The sequence below is a fragment of the Anomaloglossus baeobatrachus genome, chromosome 1 (assembly GCF_048569485.1).
Source record: "Anomaloglossus baeobatrachus isolate aAnoBae1 chromosome 1, aAnoBae1.hap1, whole genome shotgun sequence".
In the NCBI taxonomy this organism is placed as follows: domain Eukaryota; kingdom Metazoa; phylum Chordata; class Amphibia; order Anura; family Aromobatidae; genus Anomaloglossus; species Anomaloglossus baeobatrachus.
The window spans coordinates 427,961,886-427,982,926 of record NC_134353.1 but is presented as its reverse complement, the minus strand read 5'-3'; the positions used below and the strand labels follow the sequence as shown (position 1 = coordinate 427,982,926).

Below are 21,041 nucleotides of genomic sequence, written 5' to 3'. Positions count from 1 at the left end.
ACAGCCATCCATCCTGCTATATACCCCCAGCCATCCTACTATATGGCCCCATCCTGCTATATACCGCCATCCATCCTGCTATATGGCATATATCCTGTATCATACCAAAAAAAATTAAACGTTTATACTCCCCTTTCCTCGCTCCATGCAGCATTGCTCCTCCCCCTGTCTGTGGCGGCAGCAGCGCCGCTGATCTGTGTGGAGCCGTCACCGGTCACTTCCCTGCAGCATCGCTCGTCCTCTCCTGTCTGCCGGCTGACCTGCGTGACTAGCGCCGCGTACAGCGATTACATCATCTCTGTGCTCACCGCTCTCTACACAGATCAGCTGACCGGCAGATGGGAGGACATCGCGAAGCTGCAGGGGAACGGTGAGTATGCCGTACTTATTCACTGCACCCCGCACTGATGATGATGCGCGGGGGCAGTGAATACAGCCGCACATGATCACTCCAGGCTGTAGTTGCCAGGGCTGATCACGGCAGACTGTTTAATATGCGCTCACCCCCAGCCCATCACCCCGCTCACCTGTCAGCGCCGGCTTCTGCGCTGAGAGATGATGGGCGGGATGATGGGCGTGCATATGTAATGAGCGGGCCCACGTTGTCACGGCAGGCTGCTACAGCCTGCTCGTGCCGCCGATGACCCGCTCCACCGCAGCACCCTCATTCCCAGCCGCAGCCCTATATTCAGACCATTAGATGCACCCCCCACTTTCCCCCAACATTTGGGGGGAAAAAGTGCGTCTTATGGTTCGAAAAATACAGTATATTTTTGAAATATATATTCAGAAAATCATACCTCATTCTTCCCAAATATTTCCTACTTTGTGTTGGCATGTCTTATAACAATCCCAATGAAATATATTTAAGTTTGTGGGTGTAATGTGGAAAACTTCACTGGATATGAATACATTTTCAAGGCATTTTACCATTTTTATACTTGTACGCAATAATAATGTCCTCCCTTAGCTGTCTCGTCTCAAGACTGAATACATTTATTTTAATCTTTTCTCATAATAAAGAACCAATGAAGAGTTTTGTGGCCCTTCTTTTTATGCAGTATGAAATGTGATATTTGCTTACAGACTTTCTTTAAGAAAATACTAAACGTTTCGTGTTTGGCTCTGTTCATAATTGCATTGGAGGCCTCGTTACGTGTGACTAATATAGCACTTTACTTAAATTAATTGTTATGCTTCTATGATAGAATGGAGAAATGCATACATGAACAGATCCTTTTATTTGAAACTGCGATATCAAATAATTTAAGTTTTCATGACTGTACTCTTGTTTTGACTTTTTTTTTATTTTCTTTTCATTCATATTTTCCCTATAGGTAACAGAGGCACTGCTACTGGGAGCTCAGGGGATGCATTAGGAAAAGCATTAGCTTCTGTAAGTCTAATCTAAACTGCAGCTTATACCTTCTTTCAAAGTTGTCTAGCCCATTATAGCCTTTTTTTTTATATAGTTCATAAGGTTGAAAACAAAAATGTAATAGTCCAAGCTATAATTCTTTTGTGTTGATCCAAAGCAAGACAACACCCTTTTAGGCAAATGTAAACTTCCTTATCCAAATTTGAATAATTCTCTGGATTCATGTTCCATCTCTAGATACATAGCATTAATAGCTAGTAACAACTTTTCATATAACACTTCCAAGCCCCTTTTGAACTTGTTAAATAAATGGACCATGACAACAATATGTGGCACAGCATTCCATAGTCTCACTGTTCAGTACAGTAAAGAATCCCTTTGTGTGATAATGTAGAAATCTTAGAGAATCTGTCAGTAGGTTTTTGCTATGTAATATGAGAACAGCATTAGGTAGGGGCCGAAACCCTGATTTCAACACTGTCATTTACTAGGCTGTGTGCTGGCTTTTCTATACAATGAGTGTTTTATCAGCTAAAGAATATCACTGCCAGACTATCTTCCTTTGTGACTCCTAGACCAGCCACACACCCACCACTGATTAGCAGTTTAGGCTGCTTTCACACTATGTTTTTTTAACATGCGTCATGAACGTTTTTTTGCTGCAAAAGTGGATCCTGTTTTTGCAAAGAAAAACGCATGTGTTATTTTGCAGGATCCTGTCACTTTAAGTTTATGGGCGGGCATTGGAGTCATGTGATCGGTAGTGAGGGGAATTGAACGTGTAAGACTGGGAGCCAACATCTGACAGCTGCGGAGGATGGTAACCAAGGTAAACATTGGGTAACTTGCTTGGATACCTGATATTTACCTTGGTTACGAGCGTCTGCAGCTGCTAGGAGCCGGGCTCCCTGCACACGTAACCAAGGTAAACATCGGGTAACTAAGCCCGCGGTTACCCGATATTTACCTTGGTTACGAGCGTCCTCCGCTCTCAGGCGGGGGGAGAGAGGAGGGAGGGGGAGACAGAGAGACTGAACACACGAGGCTGTTTTCTGGGCATGCTCAGTAGAGCAAGCAGGATCCTGTCTATCAGCATGCCAGCGTTCACATATGTTTGCGTCCAGTATAGTCAGGATCCAGCAATTTGCAGTATTTGGACGCAGCTCAAAAATGCTACAAGTAACGTTTTTGACAAAAGTTAAAAAACTGCAAGTCGCTGGATCCTTACTATAACGCACGCAAACGCAGGTGACCGCATGTTGACGCGAGTCCATTGCAAATGCATAGAAATGAAAACGCATTTGCACTAGATCCGTTTTTGCGTTAAAAAAACATTCATGACGCATGTTAAAAAAACGTGTGTGAAAGCAGCCTTACTGTCAATCTACAAGGTACACAGAAGGATACTAACCAGTGGTGTGGGCAGGGTTAGCTTTCTGACCTGATGCTGCAGCTAAAAACTGATTATCAGATTATCACAACTGCTGCATCCAGTAAACTATGGAATAAATCACTGTAATCACTATCTTTGCCTTTACATTATGCTGTTCTCAGGAGGTAGCAAAAAACCTGGTGATAGTTACTTTAATGATTACTGGTATTGATCTAAAAAGATTTTTAGAACTGTCCGTTTATATTTTGTAGTGTGTGTGTGTGGTGTGTGTGTGTGTGTGTGTGTGTGTGTTTGTGTTTAAAGTAAAGGCTTCCTAATTTCTAACTAAGGGGTACTTCACACACAGCGAGATCGCTACTGAGATCGCTGCTGAGTCACGTTTTTTGTGACCTCATTAGCGATCTCGCTGTGTGTGACACTGAGCAGCGATCTGGCCCCTGCTGTGAGATCGCTGCTCGTTACACACAGTGCTGGTTCGTTTTTTTTATTGTTGCTCTCCTGCTAAGCACACATCGCTGTGTGTGACAGCGAGAGACCAACAATCCTGAATGTGCAGGGAGCAGGAGCCGGTGTCTGACAGCCTGCGGTAAGCTGTAACCAAGGAAAACATCGTGTAACCAAGGTGGTTACCCGATATTTACCTTCGTTACCAGCCTCCGCAGCTCTCATGCTGCCAGTGCTGGCTCCTGCTCCCTGCACACGCTAAGTTAAGCGGTGTGAGCTGGTAACTAAGGTAAACATCGGGTAACCATACCCGATGTTTACCTTAGTTACCAGTGTCCGCAGCTTCCAGACGCCGGCTCCGTGCAAGCGCAGCGACGCTTGCACGTCGCTGCTGGCTGGGGGCTGGTCACTGGTCGCTGGTGAGATCTGCCTGTTTGACAGTTCACCAGCGACCATGTAGCGATGCAGCAGCGATCCTGACCAGGTCAGATCACTGGTCGGATCGCTGCTGCATCGCTAAAGTGTGAAGGTACCCTAAGTAACTTGGTCTTGTAATACCACCCAACCGGTACATTTAAAGGGGTATGCTCGTCTTCTGTCGGTCGGTGCACACCACTCCTATGCCTCCCAGTTTCCTACTTCCTGCACGAGTGCAGTACTCCTGAAACCTGGCAGTGCAGGACAGTGGCATTGCTGTGCTGCTACTCTAAACTGTGCATGCTTTTATGTTGCCAGCTGAGGCAGCCTTGTCTTTGCAGTATAGGATTAGTGCTTTGATATTGAGGCTGCCTGGATCTAGCCAGTCTGCCAGCTTCAGAGCTGCACTTGCAAGCTGTGCACCAAAAAGCTTGTAGACCCATGCTCCTTACCTAGGAGACCAGTCTCTAGTAGTATTAAAATCACTGCATTCTTGAAAACAAAACATTTTTAATTATTATTATAAACACTTTATAATTTTAGTAATTAATGAACATGACAACCTTTTTAGCCCCTCCACCACTTGGGAAAACATGCAGGCTAGATGCGAACGATACGTCCAAGGACGTGAAGGGGTTAAAGGGTTGTCCCAACTGAGCAAGTTATCTATCCAGATGTAGGTGGTAACTTCCTGATTTATTGGGGTTAACTGCAGGGATCCCCACAATGGCAATCCGATGAATGAATGGATCTTTGAAACAGCCATCTCTCCTCTATTCTGTCTGGGCATTGTAGAGCCCAAAAAGGTTAAGGCTACTTTCACACATCCGGTTTGAGCCCTGCGGCTCAATCCGGCTGTGAAAACTATGCAACGGATGCGGTGAAAACACCGCATCCTTTGCATAAGTTTTTACATGCGGCCGGTCCGGTTTTTTCCGGTTGCGGCATGCTACTGAGCATGCGCAGTGGAAAATACCGCATGCGGCGACCGGATGCGGTTTTTTCCGCATCGCGCCGCATCCGGCCTCCATAGGGATGCATTGAAAAATGCGCCGCAGCGGCCGGATGCGGCGCAATGCGGTGTTTTTTGCCGGAGCAAAAAACGTTGCAGGGAACGTTCGATCCGGCCGCCGCATCGGCTACATCTGCCGCATGCGGCAAAAACCGGACCGAACGCAAGCCCCTGCGGCACAATGCGGCACTAATGTAAGTCAATGCAAAAAAAAACCGCAATCGGCGTTACAAAAGCCGGTTGCGGTTTTTCTGCAGAACGCCGTATTGTGCCGCAGAGCAAAAATCCGGATGTGTGAAAGTAGCCTTAGTGTGGATCCTAGCAGTCACTTTGAACCGGAAATACTACACAGTGCATTACATAGGCAATCAGAACATAATCATGGGTTTCAATTTTGAATGCATGCATTCTTATTTTGGGAACAGAAGAATGAGTTCTGTATCCGCAAATTGGTTAAATGTATATTATGTTAATTTTAGATATTTTTTTTTATTATTATTAGATTTATTCTCCAGATCATTCCAGTGCAAACTTTTCCTCTAGCCCGTCCACTCCTGTGGGATCACCTCAGGGAATGACAGGTATTTGTGCAATGTACTGTATGTTGCTTTAATTCCGAATAACCAAGCATAACACCGATGCACAATTAATTGTCAAAGCATTAGACGTTGTCTTCAATTAATTTTTTCATCATTTTCATTAATGCGCTTTGCTCAGTGGTTATGCCTACATTTTTCAATGGTTATATACATACATGCATACATTTTTATATTGTGTCCATTGAGCTGATGCTAAGTTTATATTTGGCATGATCTGTTTCACCATGTTAGCATTATGCAGTTAGCGCATTTTAAGTTTTCTACTTTTCATCTAATGATATTTATATGTTTGTGCTCTCTTTAGGAACAGGACAGTGGCCTAGGGCTACCGGCCCAGGAGCAATGTCACCAAGTTATGAGGGAACACTGCACACATTAGTAAGTAGCTGGAGTATTACAATTTTAGGTTATGCAGTTCAGTAATTTAAGAATCAAAAACTCACATTCCTTTTAACTCTTTCACCCCCACCTATAGCAGAACAAAATGGAAGATCGTCTTGATGAAGCCATACATGTGTTAAGGAGTCATGCTGTGGGGCAGACTGGTGCACTTCCTGGAAACCATGAAGATATGCATTCACTCTTGGGAACAGCTGCAGGAGTACTTGGGGCTAACTTTCCTGCTGCCATTCTTTCCTTGGCCAACAGACACTCTATGGTTAGAATAATTAATATTGTCTTTATAAGCTATGTATATTTTGTTTGCTGTAAAAAAACTTGCTGGTCATAGGGAACAGATAAGGCTAAGGACACATATCCGGCTATTCTCCCGTTTGTCGGATCCAACGCGCTCCCGTACACTGTGTATAGTACAGTGGCTGCTCGACAAGCTCCGGTCACGTGCTGTCATGTGACCGGAGCATGTGACCAGGAAGTTGCAGTGCAGCCACTGTACTGTATAAACTGTACGGGAGCGCGCCGGATCCGACAAACTGGAGAAAAGCCGGATGTGTGTCCTTAGCCTAAATAACACGGATGTTCTAACTTGTGCTATAATATATATCTAATACACAATACACTGCCCAAAAAAACAATGGGAACACTGGAATACCACATCCTAGCTCTCAGTGAATGAAATATTCCAGTTGCAAGTCTTTATTCAGTACATAGTGGAATGCGTTGACAACAATAGAACATAAAAATGATCAATGTAAATCAAAACTAATATCCCATGAAGGTCTGGATTTGGAATGATTATCAAAATCAAAGTGGAAAATCAAATTACAAGCTGATCCAACTTCAGTGGAAATGCCTCAAGACAAGGAAATGAGGCTCAGTAGTGTGTGGCCTTCATGTGCCTGTATGACCCCGCCCCCACCCCACACTTGGTTATGCTCCTGATGAGGCGGCAGATGTTCTCCTGAGGGATCTCCTCCCAGACCTGACTAAAATATCAGACAACTCCTGGACAGTCTGTGGTGCAACGTTGGTGGATAGAACGAGACATGATGTAACAGATGTTCTCAATTGGATTCAGGTCTCAGGAATGGGCAGGCCAGTCTATAGCATCAATGCCTTCATCATGCAGGAACTGCTGACAGTTAAGCCACATGATGCTTAGCATTGTCACGTATCAGAAGGTACCCAGTGCTCACTGCACCTGCATATTGTCCCACAATGGGTTTGAGGATCTCACCCCAGTACCTATTAGTAGTCAAAGTACCTCTGGCCAGCACATGGAGGGCTGTGCGACTCTCCAAAGACATGCCTCCCCACACCATTACTGACCCACTGCTGAACCAGTCATGCTGGAGGATGTTGCAGGCAGCAGAATGTTCTCCTTAGCGTCTCCAGACTGTCATGTCTGTCACATGTACTCAGTGCGTACCTTCTCTCATCTGTGAAGAGAATAGGGCAAATCTGACATCTTGGTGTTCTCCGGCAAATGCCAATCTCCCTGCACGGTGTTGGGCTGTAAGCACAGCACCCACTTGTGGATGTCAGGCACTCATACCACCCTCATGGAGTCTATTTCTGACAATTTGAGCAGATACATGGATATTAGTGGCCTGCTGGAGGTCATTTTACAGGGCTCTTGCACTGCTCCTGTTACTTCTTGCACAAAGGAGGACATAGCAGTCCTGCTGCTGAGTTGTTGCCTTCCTATGGGTCCCCTCCATGTCTCCTGGTGCACTGGCTTGTCTCCTGGTATTTGCTCAATGCTGTGAACACTGAGCTGACAGATACAACTAACCTTATTGCCACAGCTTGCATTGATGTGCCATCCTGGATAAGCTGCACTACCTGAGCAACCTCTGTGGGTTGAAAATAGTCTCATGCTACCTCTAGCGGTGAGAGCAATGACAAAATGCACAAGTGACCAAAACAACAGCCAAAAGATTGAGAACAGAGAGATGGTCAGTGGTCACCACCTGCAGAACCACTTCTTCATAGGGGGTGTCTTGCTAACTTCCTATCATTTCTACCTGATGTCTGTTCCATTTACACAACAGCAGGAGCAATTTATTCTCAATCCGTGTTGCTTTATAACCTGGACAGGTTGATTCCACAGAAGTGTGATTGCCTTGGACCCCTTCACGACTGGCCGAGTTTTCGCTTTCCATGTTTTTCCCGCCATTCTTCTTCCGAGAGACATAACTTTTTTATTTTTCAGTCAATATGGTCATGTGAGGGCTCTTTTTTTGCAGAATGAGCTGTACTTTTAAATGAAACCATAAGTTTTACCATATAGTGTAGTGGAAAACAGCAAAAAAAATTCCAAATGCGGAAAAAAGTGCGATAACACTATTGTTTTTGAGATTTTATTCACTATACGGTAAAACTGATGTGTCAGTGTGATGCCTGACGTCTGTGTGAGTTCGTAGACACCAAACATATAGGTTTACTTTTATCTAAGGGGTTAAAAAAAATCAGAAGTTTGTCCAAAAAAAATGGCACACGTTTTGCGCCATTTTCCGTGACCCATAATGGTCTCATTTTTCGGGATCTATGGCTCAGTGACTGCTTATTTTTTGCGTCTCAAGCTGCCGTTTTCTAACGATACCATTTTTGCGCAGATGCTACGTTTTGATCGCCTGTTATTGCATTTAGCGCAAAATTTGTGGTGACCAAAAAACGTAATTTTGGCGTTTGTTAAACGGTGTAGCGTCAAAAAAAATCCAATCAGATTAATTGATTTTATATTTTGATCGGGCATTTCTGACCGCGACGATACCAAATGTGTATATTATTTTTTTAACCCTTTAATTTTCAATGGGGAGAAAGGTGGGTGATTTAGTTTTTTGGGTTTTTTTTATTTTACTAATGCCCCTAGGGGGCTATATGGATCAGCAATCTGATCGCTCTGCCATATCTGCTGATCATAGCTACACAGCTGTAAACAGCAGATATGGGCCGGGTGAAACCGAAAGTAAATAATGTGAGCTACAGGAGTCATCACATGACCCTGTACTACCATGACAACCACCGGAAGTCACGTGATCACGTCACGTGACTTCCGGTATCAGACGGTGAGTAAATATTTACCGCCAATGCCTTTTATAATGGCGCTGTCACATATTGACAGCGCCATTTAAGGGGTTAAACGGCATGGGCAGATAACGACTCTGCTCTTGCCAGGCAGGCACAAATCTCAGCTGTGAAAATCAGCTGAGATGTGTGCCGATCGCTGCATGCTGCCGGCAGCAGACCGCTGGGACGTAATATGACTGCCCGCGATCATTAAGGGGTTAACACCAGACTTAAAATACTGCAAACATTAAAACTTGAAATTGACCGCCTCTCACCTCCCCGATTTCGCAAGATTTGGACCTCCAAATTTAAGGTCTATGAAAGAGAAAATCTGTGTCTGTGGTTTTGCATTCCACACACACAGTTTTTGTCCAAATGGTCTTAAAGTACTAAAGCAACGGCTCCCAAAAAGTCGCTCTTAAAAGGGGCAGCAACCATATAGTCACTAAGGTGGGGCATCCTGATAACGTGGTCTAAAGTCTGTATCTACAGCAACAGATGTCAACAACCAGTGCACAAGTAACTGGGGCCTCCTTTATGAGAATCGCCTCAGTGACATTGTTCTGGTTGCCTATAGCAAGCAGAGTTCAGCATTCAAGCCGTTGAGGTAAAGTGAAAGCTGAGCTCTGGTTGCTTTGGACAAATAGAACAGTCTGGGTATGAGGCAGTTTTCATAACTGAGATTTGAGATCCTACAGGACACACATTTTCTGCTTTGTATATAGATTTAACGATTAGATCTCTGATCATTGGGAGGTAATTACTAAGGGTCATATTACGAAGGTCTGGTTTTTTTTTTTTTAAAATGCCACCCAAAAAACAACCACTATTGGGCAAGTTAATCCAAAAGCTAGGAAATCAAAACTGTCTCAAATAGCTTAGACAAGAGCACAACGCGAGTCTTGCCTTGAAAGGAAACTGATGAGACAGGCTGAATCAAAGGCAGGTAAAACATCTGAACAAAGGAATATAATCTTCAGGAGAATCAGATAAGACTGGCTGAAACATCTGAACAAAAACGCCGTTTTCAGGAGAATCCGATGAGACATGCTGACTCGAGGGATGTGGAAACATCTGAACAACGAGGACGTCGTCTTCGGTAGAAACGGATGAGGGATATGCAGAAACATCTGATCAAAAGGATGAACGTCGTCAAAATGACCGCATACGACTTATACAAAGACAAAGAGGCAGGCCGACTTGAGTTTGGAAGAGTTTCACTGCAACCCAATTCCCAACTAATTTGGAGAGCCCATGTTTTTTACATGGTCAATTCTACGTTGCTTGCTCTAGGGTGGATAATCTTTTCATGTCTGCACCTGAAGGTATAACGAAAAACATTTACCAAAAAGCACTATGATAGACAGTTGTGCATCTGTAAATCATTCTTACTCCTTTGTCTGACCACAATAGGTTATACTGGGAGGAGGTGGGTGAAGGGTTGCACTATATCGTCCCCCTCCTTAATTTTTTGTGTGTTTGTGAAATGAGAATACATTTTAATATTTAATAAAAACTTGTTTAAAAAGTAGTTGTCCGCATTAGTGTTGCAACAAATTTTAAAAATCAAGTGTTAACACCAGATTAACAAAAAAAAGAGTTGAGAAAACAGTTTTTATACAGTAAAGATGTGAATGTCAGGGGGAAACTGAAAATGTAACCTTTAGCAAGCATAAACAACAATGTAATATATTTTCTGCTGGTGAAGTCGAGGGTGTTTTGTTAGTATATAATGTAGGTAAGTATTCACATAATTTCTATTTGCCTCTTTCTTTTACTAGACCCCACAAACAGAAGATGGCCTATCAAATGCTCCAAATTTGCTACACAACCCTGTTGCTCTTTCAACACAGCCTGGATCTCTGTCTGACTTGACACGGCAAACAGACTCCTTCACTGGTAAGCGTTGAAGACCTATGTATTCTAGTAGAAAAGATGCAATAACCTTTTCATTCTTGTAGTATTATTCTATGTGTTCAATATCTTAACCTGATCCAATCACACGCCCCAAAATTAATTTTAAAATAATTTAAAATTCTAATAATATCTGTAGCCCACTTTCTTTTCCAGGACTCCCAGGCCTGAGCAGGACAGTTGTGTCATCTGGCGCACCAGAGATAAAAAGGGAAAATAAAGAGGATGAAGAAAATAGGTCAGTTGGTGACCTTTCAGATGATGAGAAGAAAGAATCGAAACCTCAAAGAAGTCGGACACGCTGTTCTATAAACAGGTCTCACTGATTTCTGGCAGGGTTTGACATGGTAGTGAGCATTAGACCTGTACTAGTGTGAAGGTTGATATTGCGATTTAGTTGAGCTTTTTGATCATTATCACGTATTGGTATTAAAGTTATTTTTTTTTTGTTGGACTATTTTCCTGTTTAGCCCCAATCTTTATTTCATATATAATTATACTGAATGCCTTCCTTTAGTCAAGATGAAGATGATGAGGATGATAACCTTCCCCCTGAGCAAAAAGCTGAGCGTGAAAAGGAAAGGCGAGTGGCCAATAATGCCAGAGAACGTCTTCGTGTGCGGGATATTAACGAGGCGTTTAAAGAGCTGGGGCGGATGTGCCAGCTGCACCTTAATAGTGAGAAGCCACAGACTAAACTCCTGATTCTCCACCAGGCTGTATCTGTCATCCTCAGTTTGGAGCAACAAGTGCGAGGTGAGTGGGACTTGATGGAAGAGTGGTGGGGCACAGATCTGTCTGTTTTTCCTTTTTAACGTCCTCCCTTCTATATCTTCCACCCCAGAGATATACATGCAATTTCTTCTTTGCTTTAGTCTGTTGTCTCCGAACAGTACATGTATATTCTCCTACTGCCCCACTCTCTCTGCTTGCAAATGTGACCTTGCTTTTTTTTTTTTTTCTTTTGATTTCTTTAGAATTTTTAGGGGCAGGGTTGTCAAGAGCTGGGATTTTGCATGAAACACAAAGGCTGTATCACTTTCTCCTATATAGAGAGGTGGAGGGGACCTAGCAAGAAGTATTCGGCTATCATACATGGGCCATCTCTCCATCCAACAATGTGACATGTCTGGATATAAATTGTCATTTTGTGCAGTGACACCCTAAAACGGATATGAATTATTACAATGCACAAAGCTTATCAAAGATCATCTTAAATAAAAAATAGGAAGAGGCCTGAGATTTTTCCCATTTTTTTTTCTTGTTACTTTTCTTCAAGAGAGTGGATTATTATGTATACTACGCTATTTGCATGTGTTTTATGTGTGTATGTGCGTGTGCGCATTATTGGCTGTGCATTCTTTTTTGTTTTTTCTCTGCAAAATTTTCCCCTTCCCCCAAGCCTTTTTTTTTTCTCTTGGTGAGCTGTTTGGATGCTAAACATCTGCTATTCCAACATTTCATTTAAAATTAGTGTAAATTCCAGTCTGTTCTTAGCTCTTTGTATCAGTTCTAAAAGGCATAGACATACATCATTGTTGTTTTCTATACTTCATCTTTTTTTTTCCTCCCATTTTCTTTTCCAAAAACTACCACTTCCTATCTTCACAGACAGTTCTCCAACCCTCTTCTCCCCACCACCTGCACACACACCTTGTCCCACTGGCTTCGTACTTAATGCTCCTGTGAAATAATAGAGGATTCCCTTAAATCTGCAGTCTAGTTACTGCCCCTTGTTACTTGCTGCACCAGCTCTGTTTATACGCCACAGCACACTGGGACTATCGAAGTAATTCTGATGTGCATGTGTATAAATGATCATCTTTTCACATGCAATCTATGATATTTTAGTTATAACTGAAGTGGTAAATGCTTCAAATTTTCGAAAAGTCAATAATTTTGGCATTAGTGGGTAAACAGGAAGGTAAATCCTTGTGATTGTAATATCTTGTATTGCATATATATTCTAAAGATGGTTGTGCTATACAGTTGAAGACTGAGAACTGTACCAAATGATGTATTGTATTAAAGGTGAACTGTGTAGAATTAGTATAGACTACTTAAGTGTCAATTACCAGCTAATTTTGACATGAATAAATGCATGAACCATCCCCAGTGATGGCATTACTTGTATTAATTTTATACACACAGTGATCTCTCCTGAGACTGCAGTTTTCAGTCTTCACTGTATTAACAATGCCAGTCCTAGGATAAACTAAAAGCTACATTTAAACCTGAATTTGTCATATTATGGCAGAGCCATTATGCATCTGACAATGTACAGGCAAAGTTACTTTTGTTACAGTCATCAGTATAAGCACTTAATATCACTTTTTATATCCTTTTATATGTTGGCTGGGAATCATATTGGGCATAGGGCCTAACAGCAATTTATTACTTCAATCTTACACATTTAAGTGTCATAAATGTTGGTATTAAATATGGACCAGTATTGTAGCTGATTCTGAATTACCAACGTCAACTATGTACTAATAAGTACGGTAATTACTAGATTGGTTCAGGATTTCATCATACTAGTGTTCACCCATTTTTGTTTGGCTGAGCTTTCTGGACCAAATCTTGTCAATATCATAAACAAGTATGTGTGAAAGTAATATTTAATGTTTTTAACTTTTTTTTTTTTTTTTAAGACCCTTACAAATGCCAACACTTGCAGTCATTTTTTGTTTGAGAGTACTGCATGTGGGTTTACACAGCCTAAAACATTTTTGTGGGTCCTATTTGTATATATACTTCCCTTGCCTGTGTATAGACAGCTTGTCAATGGCGATGCCTTTTGTAGAAAACTTATTATATATTTTGGCACCCCCGGTAATGAAAGGTTTATTGGGGCCCTGAGTTAAACCCTCCCCCGATTTAACCATTCACTTTCCTGGGGTCCAGCAGCAGTGGAAGCAGTAAGGAAGAGGGCAGCTCTCTGGAAGAGAAGGACGTGCGAGATCGCGAGAGGAGAATGTCAAACAACGCACGAGAGAGAGTGCGCGTCCGAGACATCAATGAGGCTTTCAAGGAATTGGGCCGAATGGTGCAGATGCATTTAAAAGCCGACAAAGCCCAGACCAAGCTCATCATTCTACAGCAGGCCGTGCAGGTCATAATGAGCCTGGAGCAGCAAGTGCGAGGTATCCTCGACTACCACCCTAATATCCATGTAAACTTCCATTCTTCCTGCATCAACACTTAATATATTTTTTCCCCTCTTGTTCCAATTCCTTCCTCTTTACAAATTCACACTTATCATCTTATATATTTGCATATCTTTTTTTTTTTTTTTATATATATATATATCTTCTTCCACTTTGTGCCATACATTCCTGTGGTCTTTTAAATTGCTTGACTAGACACACACGCACTCGTGTGCACGCACGCACGCACGCACGCACGCACGCACACACACACACACACACACACACACACACACACACACACACACTCTCCTCATCCACTCTGCCATTTCTGCGATTTCATTTACTTTTTTCATCTCCATCCTTTTATTAGGGAATGGAACTTCTTGTGTGGCTGGTTGTCTGCATAAAAATCCTATCGGAGGCAGTAATTGTCTGTTATGCTGTTCTTCTCCTCCCTCTCATTAATCGCAATAGTGAGACCCAGAGGGCGAATTAAGTTATCCAACCTGCTATATTTTGGCATTTGCAGGTAGATCCTCATTTTAAAAACTGAAGGTGAAATGTACCAATTCTATATAAAGGGTGGACTACCATGTTTCTTGTTCAAAGAAGCAACACTCATGCTTGAGATCAGTTTCCTGTGCATACAGTTGATCTAAGGTACCTTTGGACACCACTGTATTCACTTTTTTTCATAAAGGAATATTGAACCAACAATCTGTGTACTCAAAGCTGTGCACCAAACCTCAATCTTTAGATAATGAAATGGCAGCTCATGTGAAGCTTATTTTTTTTTCTGCACCAGAACTTATTTTTCTGTGAAATAACACACCCAGTTAAACTCCCATTGTCTAATGAAGCGCAAATCCAAGATCATATGCAGTAGCCAATTCCAGTATGCCACTTGCTTCTGTTTATTTGCATCCTTTTACTCTGGTGTGCATCTGCTGGCATAAATTCATATTAATTTCCTATGGTTTTGCAGAATCCTATTGTGGATTTCTGTAACAATAGTTGTGTGTTTTTGGCTTGTATTATGCCTATTTTGCACCAAACCACCTAGACTTTTTGTGGGAGACAAGAAGGTCCATAAATTGACAAGCAAAACAGTCCTGTGTTTCTTTGCAAAAGCTCATGCGTACACTATTGCCATACACAGTCGTGCACAACTGCCCTCTACAAAGCGTACCATAGCTGCTCTGGCAAAATGAGAACTGAGCTTAGATTGCTAAGGGCAACAAAGACCATTTTGCTGTAAGCTAGGTTTGCTGTCTGCAGTCTGTAGTCTGTATGTGTATTGTCCTGTACAAACCATAGAAGGAAAAACTTTGCTGCATTTTAAGGGAGTTTGTTAGGGCGCTTTCACACTTGCGTTCAGCGCAATCCGCCGCTATGGAGAATAGCATTCCGTTAACGCACTGCCCAATTCTTCATAGACTTGTATTGACGACGCACCGTAACGCAAGTGTCTGCGTTGCATCAGCTGGACAACGCTGCGTCGTTATTTTGACAGAGTCGGGCGGAGGGAGCGCTGCATGTAACTTTTTGGGTTGTTAAAATAACGCACTTTGACGGATTCCGTTAGAATCCGCCAAGGTGTCTAATGAATGTCTATGGGGGTGGATTCTGCCGCAATGCACTAAGCGGCGGAATCCGCTGACTGATTCCATCACGTTCTACTGCGCATGCTCAGCATGTCCAGCAGAACGATCTAAATAGTTTAAAATCACTCCTGGTCTCTCTCCCCCCCCTCTCACTCCCTCTCTCATACTCACCGATCAGCGATGCAGCACTGCACGGCTGTCGCACTCCTCTGGCGGCTTCTCCTGCTTTTGAAAATGCCGGCCGCTCATTATTCCATCTAGTATTCACTGCTTTCCCCGCCCACTGGCGCCTTTGGTTGTAATCAGACACGCCCCCACGCTGACTGACGACGGTCTCACTGCAACCAATCACAGCCGCCAGTGGGCAGGTCTATATCATGCAGTACCATAAATAAATAATTAAAAAAAATGACGTGTGGTCCCCTTCAATTTTGATAGCAGCCAAGGTAAAGCCACACGGCTGAATGCTGCTATTCTCAGGATGGGTAGCCCCACATTATGGGGAGCCCCCCAGCCTAAAAATATCAGTCAGCAGCCGCCCGGAATTGCCGCATCCATTAGATACGATAGTCCCGGGACTGTACCCGGCTCATCCCGAATTGCCCTGGTGCTGGGGCAATCAAGGAAATAAGGAGTTAATGGCAGCAGCCCATAGCTGTCACTAAGTCCTAGGTTAATCATGGCAGGCGTCTATGAGACACATTCCATGATTAACCTATAAGTGAAAGTAAATAAACACATACACCCGAAAAAATACTTTATTTGGAATAAAAGACTAAAAAACACCCTCTTTCACCACTTTATTAAAATCCCCAAATACCCCTCCAGGTCCGGTGTAATCCACACGAGGTCCCGCGACGCATCCAGCTCTGCTACATGAAGCTGACAAGAGCGGCAGTAGAACACCGCCGCTCCTGTGAGCTCCACGCAGAAACTGAAGGGAGTCGCGCTGTCAGCGGGAACGTCACTGAGCTAATGTCTGTGTGTGTGCGGTGATGATGAAGTGCGGTAGTGCGTGCGTGTGCGGTGATGATGGGGCAGTAGTGCCGGGTTGTGTGTGATGATGATGAGTACGGTAGTGCCTGCGTGTGCGGTGATGATGATGCGGGTGGTTGTGCCTGCGTGTGTGTGTGATGATGGGGGCTCTCTCTCTCTCTCGCGGCTAGAAAACTTAACGCAACACGTTATTTCACAGGAATAATTAATAATAATTTTATTCATTTATATAGCGCTATTAATTCCACAGCGCTTTACATACATTGGAAACACTGTCCCCATTGGGGCTCACAATCTAGAGTCCCTATCTGTATGTCTTTGGAGTGTGGGAGGAAACCGGAGAACCCGGAGGAAACCCACGCAGACACGGGGAGAACATACAAACTCCTTGCAGGAATCTGTTGCCTTTATTATCACACTATTTGCAAGGCATCCGTCACATGCGTCACACAACGCATTGTAACTGATGCCGCACAACGCAAGTGTGAAAGCGCCCCAACCCATTTACAGAGATCAAACTGGATGTGGGCTTTTGGTGAACAGGAGTAATAACTTAACTCTTCCCTGGCTTTACTCCTACTTTTAGAGAAATATAGTTATTGGTGGTGCAATTGTAAATAATCTACTGAGGGAACAATTTAATGAGATTACCAATATAGAGAGAAACCATAGTGGTGGGCAAAATCAATAATAAATCATACAAGAGAAAAATGCCACACTTGAATAATGATAAAACCTATAAATAACTATGATGATAAATAAATTCCAAAGCAAAGTAGCACAAATGAATAGGGTAACAAGTGATTGGGAATACATATTTTACAAAGCAATTATATACATTTAGTAGGAAAACTTCAATCTCATATTGATAAAGTGCAATTGCATGTGTATATTATACGATGATCATTTGAGACCAAAAGTGGAAATAGAATGAAATATTAAAATAAAAATGACTGACAGAAAAATATCATCGTAGATTATTAGCAATTAGCATCCAAATCGCTGGGTAACCTCCGGTATGGCTAACATCTAGAAGCAATCAGCAAATGACTAAAATTTAACTTTTAGCAATTACTCATAAAATTGTAACGTCTAACAATGGACACACATACCACAAAGCTCCTAGGGAGGTAATTGTTAAGGAAATAATTACTGTCCCAAGGGCATAAGTCATTATTTTAGGCCATTCAAAAGTCTTGGCCAAAGTCTGCCTAGGACGCCAGTAATTTAAAAAAACAAAAAAAAAAAAAACCACAACAAACAAAACACAGAATAAAAAGTGTTATTTCAATCTTTATTGGATAGACAGTGGTCTTCCCACTCCAAAAAAAAGAGAAAAACACAATGTAATGAAATGCATTCTTTAACATTGACAGTGGTTAAATACCGGTATGTAAGAAATGGAGCAGTCTCCTAAGAATACCTATTGGCTTCTGTGCGGTATTTAATATGGCTAACATCTACTATGATGATTGTTTGACTGTCATCTTTATTTTATAATTTTGTTATTCATTTGTTATATTTAACTATCAGACTCGTAGGTTATGAATAGAGGTGAGCGAACCAGAGGTTCGGTGTTCGTACCAAACACAGACTTAAAAAAAGTTTGTATTTGGAGTTCCGGAGCTTTATGTATGAACTCCACTCACTGGAGCATTGCTGTGCTTGGTTATACTCCGTGCTCAGCCCAGTACCAGCCTCTTGCCCAATTAGTGACTTCCATTGGGGTTCTAGTCAAGTTTGGGTTCCAAACCAAGCTTTATCTAAAGTCCAGCTGCACCGTTCATCTCTAGTCATGAATCATATGCCTAGCTCTATTTTACATTTTTGGTCTCACATTATGGAATAATATATCCATGCACCTTGTTACCCTATTCATTTGTGAAACTTTTCTTTTGGATTTTTATTTTTAGTTCTGATAATGGTTAATTGTTATTGCTTTTAAATACGTTTATCAATAGATTTTGTCCTTATTCAAGTGTAGCATTTCTTTTTGTAGGAATTAATTCAATAATGTATAATAGGTGGATAAAACAAGTATTCATTTAATTACCTTTTAACACCTATCCTATCCTAACACTTTGCTTAAAGGGAATCTGTCAGAAAGATAAACCTTGTTAAGTCCACAACAGAGCTGAGCTTTGTGCATAATAAACACTGCTGCAGCTCTCCTCTTAGGCTATGTTCACACACTGCATTTTTTACCTGCGTTTTTGGTCCGTTTTTGCTGCAGAAATTTCTTGAGAAATTCTTGTAACCTTTCTGCAGACATTCCCCAGGAAAACCTATGGGGAAAAAAATTAGCTGTGCGCACACTGCGTTTTTTTCTTAAGAAAAATCTTTCAGTAGATTTTCTTAAGAAAAAGAATGAGCATGTCACTTCTTTTCTGCAGCTAACTGCGTTATTTCACTCCATTGACTGTAATGTAATCATGAAATAGCGCAGGAATAACGCAGGTAGCAAGTGATGTGCGTTATTCCTGCGTTATTCCTGCGTTATTCCTGCGTTATTCCTGCGTTATTCCTGCGTTATTCCTGCGTTATTCCTGCGTTATACCTGCGTTATTCCTGCGTTATTCCTGCGTTATACCTGCGTTATTCCAGCGTTATTTCGCTTTTTCTGGACATAGTGTACTTCCCTGCACTGCGTTTTGCAGGGAAGTGATGTCACTAAGACAGGAAGAGGAAGGAGAAGAGAAAAAAAAAGCGTGTGCTCCGCTGTATTTTTAACTTCCAGCCGGGTAAACACACAGCGGCGGCACCGTATTCTCAGGCTGGGGAGAGCGAGGGACAGGGTTAATGCCCCCTCCCCCTCCCGCAGCCGAGAATATCAGCCGCAGCTGCCCCGGGACTGTCGCATCCATTATGCGGCAGCCCCGGCGTGTTACCGGCTCCTCCAGATGCCGTGATGCTGGGGGCAATCCAGGTAATATGGAGTTAACTGCAACTAATAGCTGCCGCTAAGTCCAAGATTAGTGATGGCAGTGTCTGACACGCCGTCAATAATCTGAAAGTGAAAGTAAAGAAACACACACACACACACACACACACACACACACACACCGAAAAATCCTTTATTTTGAATAAAAGACAAAAAGCCCCTCTTTCTCCAGTGTATTAACCCCTCCCAGGCGCTTCCAGCCCTGCTCCAGCCGCGTGTGACAGTTCTCCACGGGTCAGTGAGCGAGTGCTGAATGCAGCTCCTGAGCGAGGCTGCGGGTAACTACAGGACATTTCTCACGGCCACTGATGTGAACACATTACCGGCTGCTGATGTGAACACATTACCGGCCGCGAGAAGTGCAGTGTGTGTGGGGGGAAACATGATAAATAAAGCTGGAATATCTATCCCTCTATTATTTATCTATCTTTCTATATTATCTATCTATCTGTACCCTAAATATCTATTATCTATCTATCTATCTATCCCTCTTATTATCTATCATATGTATCTATCTATACCCCTAAATATCTATTATCTATCTATCCCTCTGTTATCTATCTATCTATATTATCTATCTATCTTATACCCCTAAATATCTATCTATATCTATCTATTATCCATCTTTCTATATTATCTATCTATTATCTATCTATTATCTATCTTTCTATATTATCTATCCTTCTGTCGATCTATCATCTATCTGTCTACCTATTATTTATCTATCTTTCTATATTATCTATCTATCTATACCCCAAATATCTATTATCTATCTATCTATCTATCTATCTATCTATCTATCTATCTATCCCTCTATTATCTATCTATATTATCTATCTATCTATACCCCTAAATATCTATCTATTATCTATCTATCTATATCTATCTTTTTATTTTATCTATTATCTATCTTTCTATATTATCTATTTTTCTATATTATCTATCCTTCTGTCGATCTATCATCTGTCTTATCTATCTATCCCTCTATCCATCTATCTTATCTATCTATACCCCTAAATATCTATCTATTATCTATCTTTCTATATTATCTATCTATTATCTATCTTTCTATATTATCTATCTATTATCTATCTTTCTATATTATCTATCCTTCTGTCGATCTATCATCTGTCTACCTATTATTTATCTATCTTTCTATATTATCTATCTATCTATACCCTAAATATCTATCTATTATCTATCTATCTATCCCTTTATTATCTATCTATATTATCTATCTATCTATACCCCTAAATATCTATTATCTATCTATATCCCTCTATCTATTATCTATTATCTATCTATCTATTATCTATCTATTCCCCTAAATATCTATTATCTATCTATATCTATCTATCTATCCCTCTATCTATCTATCATATATCTATCTCTGTATTATCTATTTTTTTTTCTTCAATGTGCTTTATTGCTGTAAAGGCATTAAAAAACGCAGTGACCAACATGAAAGAAAACGCACCAAAAACGCATCAAAAACGCGCCTGCGTTATTGGTGCGTTTTTTAACGCAGGTGCGCTAATCCTTCACTCAAGAAATTTCTTAAGAAAAATCATTTTTTAAGTGTGAACAGCCTTATGGTGCTATGAAATAAATATAGGGGTGTGTATATGATAACACACACGCACACAAATGTATACATACACACACTGCCTGATTATAGCACTTCATCTTCCATCACACAGGCCGCTGAAGTGCTGTAATCAGG

At 41.7% G+C, this 21,041-nt stretch overlaps 1 protein-coding gene across 5 annotated transcripts in view; it reads left to right on the top strand.

Moving 5' to 3' along the window:
* TCF3 (transcription factor 3) overlaps positions 1-21,041 on the top strand; it is a 246,785-nt gene that overhangs the window by 214,392 nt on the left and 11,352 nt on the right. For 3 of the 5 annotated variants that reach the window (XM_075352618.1, XM_075352619.1, XM_075352620.1), the window contains 7 exons: positions 1,338-1,396; positions 5,147-5,225; positions 5,548-5,621; positions 5,719-5,901; positions 10,496-10,613; positions 10,785-10,944; positions 11,146-11,384. In XM_075352618.1, the coding sequence (XP_075208733.1) occupies positions 1,338-1,396; positions 5,147-5,225; positions 5,548-5,621; positions 5,719-5,901; positions 10,496-10,613; positions 10,785-10,944; positions 11,146-11,384 (912 nt within the window). Of the gene's footprint in view, positions 1-1,337; positions 1,397-5,146; positions 5,226-5,547; positions 5,622-5,718; positions 5,902-10,495; positions 10,614-10,784; positions 10,945-11,098; positions 11,385-13,535; positions 13,772-21,041 lie in introns of all 5 variants that reach the window. The other 2 variants (XR_012754630.1, XM_075352621.1) reach the window with 2 other exon arrangements.